The following is a 12,785-nucleotide window of genomic DNA, read 5'->3' as shown; positions in this document are numbered from 1 at the left end:
TGTATTTCCCTAATCCTTCTCCAGATTCTTAAGTGCTGAAGCTTTGGGTGGCTATGGGCAGTGAGTTTCTTCCTGTGTTTCTCCATAAGGCACCAGGTATCACCTATGAGTCGGTGCTAACAGCCATGCCTTTGGACCAGCACTGTAAGATATATGGATGTAAACCTCAGAGGGGGGCTTGTGGAATAAAGGGTCTGGTTCACAGCTCAAACAGCAAGCTGGCAGTTTGAGAAGATGCTGCTGCTGCTGCCTGTAATTGTGTTCTCCACACTAATGAACACAAAATATGCTGTTCTGTTCAAGAAAAATCTTCCTGACTTATGGCATCGTTGCAAAGGCTGTCAAAGGAGAAGGCTGAGCTCAGAGGCTGTGGGTTGGGGTTTTCTGTGTTTTAACAGAACATTACAACATAGAAAGCAACACTTTGTAGGCATGAAAGAGACTTCACAGTGAATTGGCCACTTCTTGAATCCTTCATCGGGGTGAGATTTTCTGTCCTGTATCTGGGCCAATGCCCAGAGAAACAAACTGGTCTTGCTAACTTGAGCCTGAAAAAAGGAGAGCTGGAAAAAGAGAGGCAGCTACAGGCATGGCCTTCCTCACACAGCATGCAGCACGAGGGCAGAGCATGGGTACGACTGCACCACAAACTCTGCCCTTCTGTGTGCACAGAGGTCACACACTTACCAACCCAGAGCAACTCAGTCACGCAGCTGCAGTGCAGATATAACCACATCTCCACACAGACCTTACACTGATCTCTCCTCTGTACTTCTAAGTTTCCACAAGGGACATGAAGGTGTCCCTTCTTCTTTAGCTCTCCTCCAGATTGCTACTCCTTATCAGGGTATCTAACACATATGGCATGTTCCCTTCTACTGCTTGTGTCCTTTTGGAGAAGGTCACCTAGTGCTTGAACCAGGAACACTTAACAGTGACAGTATTTGCCAATGCTACATCCAAAGACTGAAAATACTACACAGAAATACTTTTGACTCAATATGGATATGCCTTGGTTGTTCTCCCACACTGATTACTGAACAGGTTTGTGACAGAACACCCAAGAGCCAAGCACCAGTCTGTGCTTGTTAAGAGAAGAAAACTCAGGAAGGAAAGTTAATTTCTGATATGTGAGCAGTCACTAACAAAAAATGCAACTGCTCAAAACTTCCATGTGATTACTGAAATGATCCTTTACATGGAGCTCAACTGTCAGCCCCAACAGTTACCAAAGTGTTTCAGGACCTGAAAACCTCAGAGCCGTGGGTGGCTTTTTTAGATGGCAGTCTTTTTGGAGGAGGGAAAACCAAAGGAAGGAAGTTGAGAACTTCCCTGCTCTGCAAGAGAGTTCTTACTATTACATTTCCTGACAGTATCTAGCAGTTGAAAAGCCTGTGTAGCAGTTAGTGGTGGTCCTCTTGCCTGAGTGCAAAACAAAAGGAAGAGAAAGCGTACAGTCAAGAGTAGAGGGAAAGGCAGAGAGAAAAAAGAGAAGAAAGAAACCCCTCAGGCACAAGTGACCAACACTACAGACAAGTACAAGGGGATTCCACATTTCAACGCCTAACATTGGAAGGTTTAAAGTGACAAACAACAGAAGCCAACTTCATTTGAAAACGCAGACAATTCTCAGCCAAACATAACACTGGTTGTTGAACTCAACATGCAGAGTCTACAACAGATAGTACAACCAGCCACAAAGTAAAGGCTGACTCAAATGCTAAAACTTAGCAGTAGCCTTCGAAGTGTTTTGCCCTGCCCAACATAAGTGTGACTTTAGCACCATCCATGCAAGAGCTGCACCTTCTTTGGAAACTCGTTGATAATTCTAATTCTGGGACAACATTTGTACTGATCCTGTACTGCATTAAAACAGTTCTGCCTCCTCCTTCCAGTTTAAAATTGCTGTCATCTTTCTGTTCTGCTGAACAGAAACTCTTCATAAGCCTAAGAGAAGAAGCAGGGAGATTTGCTCTATTTGGCAGTAAAACAACTCAGCGCTTGGCAAAGGAGGTGAAAAGATACAAACTTTCCAAATGACTATTCTGTGTGGAACTCAAATCAGGGCTAAACCCACACAATTAGTATTGTTGTCAATAAAGACATAAAGAAACTATAAAGTTTCTCTCAGCTGATTGAAATGAATGTCTGGTAGGAAGCAGCAGACTATGACAGTTTACAGGTTATGTGCTCCTTGAGGCATTTGAGTGAGTGCTCAGCCTCTGCATGTAATTGTAGCCATTTAGTTACTGGTTATACTGGACATACCTGAAACACACCTGGGATCTATTCAAATAGAGAGGTTACATGGCAGTTGTACTGCATGCAGATTCTTAACCAAAATTCCTGCCTCTAGCAACACACCATCAAAATCTCACTTCTTCTTTCTCAAGGGGTTGAATTTATAGGGCTGACACACGAGGCAGTGGGAGGACAAGAGAGAGAACAGGCAGCTCTGTGGAGCCAGCTCCACCAGTAGCAGATCAACAAACATCTTTTAGTCTTCTCTCTTTAAAGCACCACATCTCTTCTCTTCTCTTCTCTTCTCTTCTCTTCTCTTCTCTTCTCTTCTCTTCTCTTCTCTTCTCTTCTCTTCTCTTCTCTTCTCTTCTCTTCTCTTCTCTTCTCTTCTCTTCTCTTCTCTTCTCTTCTCTTCTCTTCTCTCTTCTCTTCTCTTCTCTTCTCTTCTCTTCTCTTCTCTTCTCTTCTCTTCTCTTCTCTTCTCTTCTCTTTTTCATTTTCTTTTCTCTTTCTTTTCTCTTTTCTTTCCTTTCTTTTCCCTTCCCTTTTCTTTCCTTTCTTTTCCCTTCCCTTTTCTTTCCTTTCTTTTCCCTTCCCTTTTCTTTCCTTTCTTTTCCCTTCCCTTTCCTTTCCTTTCCTTTCTTTTCCCTTTCCTTTCCCTTCCCTTCCCTTCCCTTCCCTTCCCTTCCCTTCCCTTCCCTTCCCTTCCCTTCCCTTCCCTTCCCTTCCCTTCCCTTCCCTTCCCTTCCCTTCCCTTCCCTTCCCTTCCCTTCCCTTCCCTTCCCTTCCCTTCCCTTCCCTTCCCTTCCCTTTTCCCTTTCCTTTCCTTTTCCCTTCCCCTCCCTTCCCTTTTCCCTTCCCTTCCCTTCCCTTCCCTTCCCTTCTCTTCCCTTCCCTTCCCTTCCCTTCCCTTCCCTTCCCTTCCCTTCCCTTCCCTTCCCTTCCCTTCCCTTCCCTTCCCTTCCCTTCCCTTCCCTTCCCTTCCCTTCCCTTTTCCTTTCCTTCCTTCTCTGATACAAGTGTGCAGTTCAGGAACAGTTATAAGAAAGGCTAGAGCCAAGGATGAATGAGCAGTGAAGAGAAAATGTGTTGAGAAACAGGCACTGAACCACATAATGTTGTTAATTCAGCTGCTGCCATACTGGTTCCTACCCGATTCAACAGCCTCACAGACAGACACAGAAGAGCCTCTGGTACAAAGAGACTTCAGCAATCCATGGCAACTCTGCCATGCCCCAGCCATGCCCATCTGCTTACAGGACTGCCAGAAACTGGACTGCAAAGAGAAACACCACTTCCTCTGCTGCACTAGAAAGAGAAGGATTTCCTGCAGAGACATCTGTGGGGCATTGGAATTGTTCTGAAAACCATCTACATCAGTGAAAGATCTTCAGATGATCTGCTACAAGACTCTAGTACTTGTTAAAGCATATAGGTATTCAAGCCAAATATTCAACATTACCAGTGTTTCTCTCAATGTAAGATTATTGTAACTCTAATTTTTCACAGGATTGATCTCAGTCAAGACAGGACACTGCTGTGCAAGTTCTTATCCTATTTTGGTTTTGAAACAAGCATTTTGTTACCAAAAGAAGAAATGGGTGTAGTTTCTTTAGCATGTCTTACAATACAGGTCCATTCTCCATTCCAAAGATCAAGTCAGGTTAACAGCCAGGTTTTCACCTGGATATAAAATACCCTTTCTGGTAGATTTTTAGTTCTTGAAATGCAGCTTCAGCTTTCAACAACGATTTTTAAAGGGCATTTACTAAAATTATGCTAAATAACACTTGGTGATGAGGATGGATGATGACCTGGAAAATGTTAAACAGTATCAGTGCTCCATTGATGCAAACGGCTTAAGAACCTCAAGAGAGGTTATTCTCCCCTTGCACTCAACACTGGTCAGGTTGCCTTGAGTACTGTGTCCAGTTCTGGGCTACTCAATTCAAGAGAGATGTTGAGATACAGGAAGGTGTCCAGAGAAGGGCAGCAAGGCTGGTGAGAGGCCTGGAGCACAGCTCTGTGAGGAGAGGCTGAGGGAGCTGGGGGTGTGCAGCCTGCAGAAGAGAAGGCTCAGGGCAGAGCTCATTGCTGTCTACAACTACCTGAAGGGAGGCTGTAGCCAGGTGGGGTTGGTCTCTTCTCCCAGACAACAAGCAACAGAACAAGGGGACATAGCCCCAAGTTGTGGCAGGGGAGGTCTAGGCTGGATGTTAGGAGGAAGTTGTTGTCAGAGAGAGTGATTGGCATTGGAATGGGCTGCCCAGGGAGGTGGTGGAGTTGCTGTCCCTGGAGGTGTTCAAGCAAAGCCTGGATGAGGCACTTAGAGCCATGGTCTGGTTGACTGGCTAGGGCTGGGTGCTAGGTTGGACTGGATGATCTTGGAGGGCTCTTCCAACCTGTTTGATTCTATAATTCTATGATTCTGTCTGTTAAGTGAAAATCTCCCCTGTCTCATGGAGGGCACAAGGAAGCACTCCGCCTCCATGAGGGAGATTACAGCCATGTGAGTGTGGGACAACATGCACCTATGGGATCTCAATTGCCATTCCTGCCTTTCTCTAGACCATGTGCTTCAAAGGCACACAACAAAAAAAAAGAAAAAAAAAAAAGGCATGAGTTTCCCCTTGCATTTCCTACATTTGATTCCCTTTTATCCTGTCATAGTCCAGGAAACAAACAGTTTAAAATTCATCTCCTTTCAAAGAGTAACTGGTGTTCTCCAGAATAAAAAAAAACAGGCAGCAGTCTTTCTTGCAGGGCAGACCACATAGTTCTTATTCACTCATGTGCTGCAAGCCAAGGCTGGGCACTCACAGGCACATCCCATCATGTGCTTGGATATACCACTGGCTCTGGAAACCCACTTATCCAGTGGCAATGAGTTCTGCAGCCTAATTAGGCTCTCTGTAAATAAGTATTCCCTTATATTCATTTCAACCATGGCTTTAGTGTGGTTTCCATCACACCTAGAATGACATAAAATGTGTCCCAACACTTGTAATAACAAGTTATAAAGCAGAACTTAGGCTAAAACAATTAAGCAAAAACCAAATCCCTGAACAGTTCTCCCCCACCCACCCATCTTGTACAATGAAATCACGTTTTAACCACTGCCCTGTCCCTGAAGCTACACCAGCCTGCTTCTTTTCATGTTTCCTAGCAGGGTTACCACCAGCACAGCTCCAGCTGAGCCACCAGCATCTGCAGCAGTGTGCCTTCTAATCATCCTCAGAACAGCCAGAAGTAACTCAGTGCTGCTTTGAAACAGAATTTACATTAGGAAAAGTCTGGCTCTTATTAGCTTAGGCAGAGCACTGGAAACACCAGCAGCCAGTTGTAAAACTTCATTTGTATCCAGGATTCCAATGCCATTATTTAATTTGCTTAGAAAAAAAGAAAAAAAAAAAAGTCACTTAAAAAAAAAAAAAGAGTAAATAATAAAAAGCCACCAAAATAATGAAATAAGAAGAAGTGTTTGTTATTAAAGAGCCATAAAAATGCAAGTGGGCTTGAAATCCAAAGGATCTGAAAATTAACACTGCAAGCACATAAAAAGAAAAGGCACGCTGAATAGGGCTGGCTGGGAAACAACAATTCCATTTTGCTAAACATTTCAAGGCTTTGAAATCTGTTTTTGTTCCAATATGAAACAACAACAAAAAAAAAACCACCAAAAAAAAACCCAGAAAAGAGACTTTCTGAAAGTGTTCACAAAACGAGAATGAGCGAGAGAATGGTCGCTCCCTCCGGACCTGGGAAAAAAAAAACCACATCATCTTCCCAGCAAAATTGCCTCCAAAATAGATAAAGTTTCCATGAAACAGTTCTGGTTTTGATGAACCAGCATTTTTCAACAGGGGAAAAAAAAAACTACTTGTCAGCAGAAATATCCCAGTCGCTCTAACAGCAAAGGCTTATCTACATCGGATGCTTGTACGAACAAATTAGGCTGAGAATTGAGCCAATCTAATTACGTTTCTATAGGTCCCCATGTGAACACTGCATAGATTGCTTCAGAAAGACACTCCATAAGATACCTGATCTGTCTGTTTTTTTCCCCTCTCTTTAAGACATTTTATTTTATTCATAGTATGTAAAAGAAAGCACAGAATAAGCAAAATCTGTAATTCAATTTGTTACTTATCTGGGAGGATATTTCTAGCAACTCGTGGACGTTCCAAAATAAGAATGGCTCTAAGACTTGCAAGACTTCCAATTCTGTTTTTTTTAAAGGAAACACAAACTGTGCTTCCAAAATCATATTGATGCAACTGAATGAAGCTTTTATATACTAAAGGAAAGTCTCTGCTGGGAACTTCGACCCAGTAGTACTGTAGAAAAACCCACTGTAGGAACGGTGCTGCAATGAAAGGAGGTGAGCTGTTGGCTTAAAGTCTTTGGATCTGCTGAGGAGGAAGGAAACACTCATCTTTTATGAGATACAGTATTGGAAATCCATCTCTGTTCCCTTCTCTGCTAAGGATGGATTTGTCTGTTAGCTTATTTATGCTCATTTTGGAGGATGGTTGGCTCATACCTGATTGGATGCCCCAGAAATGGCAATGAGAAGATTGAACTGAACAAAGCTGCACTCAGTTGTTCCAAAGAGGATTGATGACATAAATACAAAGGCAGACCACCCCTGCATGCCACAGCACACTATACATTTCCCCAGGAATTTTTCTCACCTTCCTCTTGTAGTTCTTTGCAAAATCTTCATTCCAGCTAAGCAGCAGAATTTTCCTTCCCATCTCCTGCTGTACTGCTCAGTGTCATCTGCAGAATTCAGGGACTGCAACTGCACTTCACTGAACATGCCATAGGCATCCTGGACTAGAAGGCACAACCTGCAAAACATTCCATCCTTCCTTAGTGCTTCTCCTCACAACAAACTCATTAGCACATTTCTGAAGACTCTATTACAAGCTTCAGGAGAGGGCTTATCTTCTACAATACCTGGAGAAATCCTACCAAATAATGTATCAATAATCTCAACATCATTAACTCATAGAATGGTGTAGCAGTTTAAGACTCAAACCCACCAAAAATGGCTTTGTCCAGTGGGCAGAAAATAATGAAAAGTGTGTATGTGTGTGCAGCATGGCTGAAAAAAAATACTGACTAAGGTAGCACTTCAGCATCCTGATGTTTTGGTTCTGAATTTACAACCTTGAAGTTGCACAGATGCTTTTTTTCATTGAGTACAAATAGATGGGGGGTGTCTTTTTCTACATACTGGATAATCATAGGCTGGCTTAGGCTGGAAGCACTTTAACCTCCCTGCCATAGGCAGAGACACCTCTCAACTAGACTTGGCTGCTCAAAGCCTCATCCAACCTGGCCTTGAACACCCTCTTGGAGGAGGCATCCACAACCACTCTGCATAATCTATTCCAGAGTCTCACTACCCTCATACTGAACAACTTCTTCCTAAAATCCAGTCTAAACCTACTCTTCCTCAGCTTAAAACCACTCCCCATTCTCCTATTGCTAGACACGCTTATGAAAAGACCCTCTGCAGCCTTCCTAAGGGATTCCTTCAAGTATTAGAAGGCAACTCTAAGATCCCCCTGGAGCCTTCTGTTCTCCAGGCTAACCTCAGCTGCCTCAGCCTGTCCTCACAGCAGAGGTGTTCCTTGGATCATCTTTGTGCCCCTCCTCTGCACTCACTCCAACAGGTTGTCTCATGTATATTTTCAGGAGGTAACAGGCATGGAACAGAGAAGCATGGCAGAAACCCCCAAAAGGATAAAGTGCTTGCACTGGAGATTAGATAAATCAGTTGCTGTGTGGTTTGTGTACTTATAAAGAAAAGCAGTTGGATTTTTCCTTCATTTTAGGTGAATTCTGAAGGGACCAAACGTGTATGTGTGTGTGCATAACAACATTCTGCTTAGAAGCAAACTTATTTCACAAGTCATAATCACCAACATCAACCAGCAAAGCAAGAGCTGCATTTTCTAGACTCATTTTTTTCTGAAGAGGCCTGTGGATGCAAAACAAATAATAGAGTGAAATGCCAATTTCTCTTAAACAAAAAATAAATCATGGAGCTGCAGCTCAGTATGGTCAATACTGGGTATGAAGGAGCCCAGAGGAATTATTTTAGGAGGCAATTAAAAAACCTGCTAAACAAACAGTTTGAAGCAATATTTGGAAGCAGGGGCTGCAGGGCTGGGAAGTATTGCTCAAGCGACTTGCTGGCATTTTGAGAAGCTCTTACTGTCACAGCAGATAAGGCAATATCAGAGGATGTCATACATTTAGATAGTCAAAAATGCCTTTCACAAGATTCTGCACCTGAGATGAGCAGCCGTGATAGCGTGAGTCATGCAGTGCTGGAGAAGGAGGCTGCTGCCTACCAGATGGGTTTAATTGCCCCAGAAAGAGACACTTAAGCATGGAAACTTTTCAAAGGGAGACAGAAATTACCTCTGAGGGTATCACATGCATTTTTATTTCTAATTAAAACTCAAGAGATGGACTAGGCAGCAGAACTAAGTTCATTTCAAAGGCAGATGCCAAAACTATCTTCTCCAGAACAGGATCATTGTTCAGAGCAAGCCAATGCCAGCTGCTTTGGGAGCTTGTCATATAACATGTATGCATACTCAAAGTATTCAGTGGTAGTCATTATGTCTTTATAAGACAAGTCTTAATTGAAAGGAGCTCCTACATTCCTCTGGAAGAAATCCATGTGTTTTCTTCACAGGGAACTTTAGGGTCATGGAAGACTAACAGCCAGAGTGTCCTTGTTCATTAAGAATTGTCTGGCTTGGGCTTACACCCTTCAGAGCGATGTATTCGGCACAGAGTCCATCCCCACAACCTTTTGGACATCAGCAATTGCCCAAGCACCAACTGAGAGTTCTCTTTTTTAGACTCTAGTGCTGGCATTGAGAAGTGAGCACTGAGTGCTAGGGCTGAACACAAAGCAAAGTTCCCACATTTGCCCTGTATCTGTGGCCACAAATGTCCCACACAGACAGAATCTTTGCCAGGCAGAGAAAGCTTAGGTGCAAGTCCTCCACAGCCCACCAAGGTTAAGAAGTCCTCTAGAGTCATGACACACTGTTGCTGCCCCGAGCAATGACAAACAGGAGGAAACCAAATGCTGTTGTGAAGTGCTGGCTGGTAGGATGCATACCCTCATCTCTGGGATGAGTGGCATGCCCAGGCTGGAAAGCAGGTGACTGTCCTAGCAACACAAACCTGGCTCTTCAACAGCTCCACCACTCTTTGCATTTTCTGTGTAAAACAATCTGTGAGATACTTTCTGGATTCATAGCACAAGGTCATCTCCAACAACAGAACAAAGACTACTGTGCTATGAATGTGCCAGCCCAGAAGCAAAGACGCTCTGGTTGCCTGCTGCCTTCCATGTCAGGATCTTGCAGTTGGTCAAAAGTAGTCCTGAGTTTTAACTGATTTGACCCAGACTTCTCATGCTATTGTTTTGTTTGGAGTAACAGAGCAAATACACTCTGGATATTTCTGAAAATCAGATAGAGTGGGACAGGAAAAACAAAGCCAACAGTTTTGCCTATGTTAACAAAACATTCAGTGACTGTTAATTGTGAAAAATTAGGTCTCCATATCCTGGAGCAAGCAAAGGCCAACAGAGTTAGTGCCCCAGATCTGATCGGTTCAGCAGTCTCTTAACTGATCACTGGAACTTCTCCTATCTTTAGTGAGACATAACTGAATGCAAGTAAGTCTCAGACTAGCTGGCACCAGGCTCATATTAATTCCTCTGGGACATGTTAATTGCCCAAATAAAATCAGTTTGGTTGGTGCTGAAGACATCAGCCTCTAAAAGTGCATTTTCCCAGCCTTTTTAAGCCAAGCAGAGAGATGGTTGCTGTCAGGCATGGGAGTCTCAACTCCCCACATCTCTGGCTGTATATTTCCATCCCTTTGTGGTGGCAGTGTAAGTGGCTAGGCAAGGAAGTTGATTTGGCCAAAAGAATACTGTAGGCAAATAATCATCATCAGAGTAGCCACTTGGAAATTAACTCTGTAGAATTAAGCTCCCATTAGCATGGAATACTACTTCCAGAGAAGGATACATTTTTCAGACAGGATTAGGAGGCTGAAGCTCCCATTTCAGCTGTCTGGTGTACACAGCACAACATCCCAGAGAACATGATGGAAGAATGGTCATCCTATGACCAAGCTTGACACACAGAAGTAAAAGGACTGTGTAACTTGAAGCTTGTATCACCAGTGTTCCTGCTCACACTAGTAACATGTTCACTGTTATTTGCACCATGAAGAAGTGCAGAGTAGCAGGCCTTATTGCATCAGACTCTGAGTCCTTTGCCTCTGTTAGGACCACGGAGATGAGCAGACCTCCACTATGCAACACTTGTTCTAACAGCATCCAAAAGGTAGTCATGAGTCCTCTGCAACCTGCATTTGCACGCACTCACAAATAACCCTCCGATGCCCAACTGCAGATAAGAAGATGGAGATTGTCCCAGACTAATGCTACAAAGAGAACTTCACAAACACCTTCCCTGCTTCAGCACACTTTTAGAACAGCATGAAGAAACCATGACAAAAACCTGAAGTATTCTCAGTATCATTTGATCTCTCTCAGGCTAATTTAATAGGTAATGCTATAGGTATTTAATGATGAGTGACAACAGATTTTCCTGATTAAGGACTATCATGAAATCAGCTGAATCCCACAGCAGACTCAGTGCTGCATCTGGAGAACTACTCTCCTGTTCTCTGAAACCAGTCCTGCTCTTATGGATTTCGCACATGCGGTTAGCATCATTGACAGTAGCAGCTCGGCTGCTTTCAGAGGCTCTTGATTCATGGCCTTAATTTCCTCACCAGCATTGTTTTTTTGCCTTGATTTCACTTCACTCCCAGAAAAGTGCATGTGTAGTCCTTTCCCGTGTCAGAGTGGTGCTCTCACACTGCAGCAAATGCTCTTGCAAATGAAGTTTTAGCAGCAAGTCTGACTGTGATTAAAGCAACAGTTTGACCCATGACTTTCCCTCTCTTTGAAGCTCACTACCAGGATGAAAAACCACATCTAAATCATGAGGCAAGCTGCAAATCCAAATTCCCCTAGGAATTCAGCATTTCTGTTTTGTGCACATAGAATCATAGCATTGTTTCAGTTGGAAAAGACCTCTAAGAGTGCAGGCAACGACCTAAGACCACCATGCCAGAAACATCCATCACAAACACTTCTTTTTCTACAAAATGTGGCATTTGCATGGAATCAGTCAGCCTAAGCATACCTATGCCATGGCAGTATGCATAGCAGCGAGCTGCTCAAAAAGAGAAGGGCAACATCTCCATTTTTTATCAGCAGTGCTCATGCAGGGAGGAAATTAGGGCCATCTTTCTTTTGGGGACAACAGGATGCAACCCTGCATAAGACCTGAGTTTAAAATATGGCTTTGGCAGCTGAAAGTTCTCCTGCAAAGGAGTAGAAGATTCACTCCAGTATCAAGGGGTGGCACGAAAGCCAGCAGAGGAGAGAATGTGGGAGATGCAGACTAAGGAAAAGAAGTATGACTCATGGGTAATAACAAAGGGGGCGAAGATAAAGAATGATAAGCAGTAAGGCAGAGATTAGCTTGTATTTCTTCTTCTTTTTTTTAAAGTAATGACACAGTAAGTTTCATGCAAAAGCTTGGGAAGATTTTGTTCATTTGGTAATAGCCAGGAGCTAGGATGGGGGTTGGGGGAAGATGAGACTGATTACTCTGCATGATTTCTATGACTGTGCTGATCTTTAGGACAAAATGTTTCCCAGTAGAACTCTGGAGAGGATTACAGGATTACTGTGCCATGCCCTTCTGCTACTTAGTCACTCCTCATGGATAAACCCTTCTTTTACTATTACTTTTTTTTCATGCATGGAAATTCATGTCTCCCCATACTCCTGCCTCATAATGGGTAGCTGACTTCCTGGAGAAGTAAGGGAAACAAAATCCTTCTTTAGCTTTGGTCATGTCCAGCCTCCTCAGCAGCTAGTGAGAGAGATGAAGAAGATCTGCCTGCAGTGGAGATGACAGCACATGGAGGCCAGAGTTGACTGATGACACAGGGATTGCCTTTACCAAGTCTTGTGAAAACGAGCAGCAGAAATTTGTCATGAACAGATCTTAACTAACAAATAATTGTTTTACCCTTGGCTACAAGGACAACCATGTGGCCATGGCAGCTCTCCTCCATGCACAGCTAAGCTGTGCAGTACAGCAGCAGGAGGAACACAGCCAGGCAAATGCCACCACCTTGGTAGTGCTCAGCAGGGACCTCATTAGTTACTGTTCCTTTGGAAGAGAGGGAAAGGGGGGAATAGAGAAATGCCTGAAAACTAATTGAATTGTACTAGTTCTGATATTTGCTCAATCTTTATCTTAACCATCCAAGAGACAGCTGCTGCTGCTGCTTTGTTTGTCAGAAGGACTTCTTATCTCTCTGAGGCGCGGTCCTAGCAGAGGCAGAAAGCACACATACATAAACACATATAAACAAAACCCCCTCTCCCTTAATCACCAGAGGCACAA

At 43.4% G+C, this 12,785-nt stretch overlaps 1 protein-coding gene across 1 annotated transcript in view; it reads right to left on the bottom strand.

Annotated features, from left to right (window-relative positions):
• The window catches only part of SPIDR (scaffold protein involved in DNA repair), a 199,134-nt gene that overhangs the window by 21,457 nt on the left and 164,892 nt on the right, over positions 1-12,785 (bottom strand). Inside the window, exon 11 of the mRNA XM_064170710.1 lies at positions 6,936-7,094. Coding sequence (XP_064026780.1) covers positions 6,936-7,094 — 159 coding nt within the window. The remainder of the gene's footprint in view (positions 1-6,935; positions 7,095-12,785) is intronic.

Source organism: Pogoniulus pusillus, chromosome 34 (assembly GCF_015220805.1).
Source record: "Pogoniulus pusillus isolate bPogPus1 chromosome 34, bPogPus1.pri, whole genome shotgun sequence".
In the NCBI taxonomy this organism is placed as follows: domain Eukaryota; kingdom Metazoa; phylum Chordata; class Aves; order Piciformes; family Lybiidae; genus Pogoniulus; species Pogoniulus pusillus.
The sequence above is the reverse complement of the archived record's forward strand: the minus strand, read 5'-3'. Positions and strand labels throughout refer to the sequence as shown.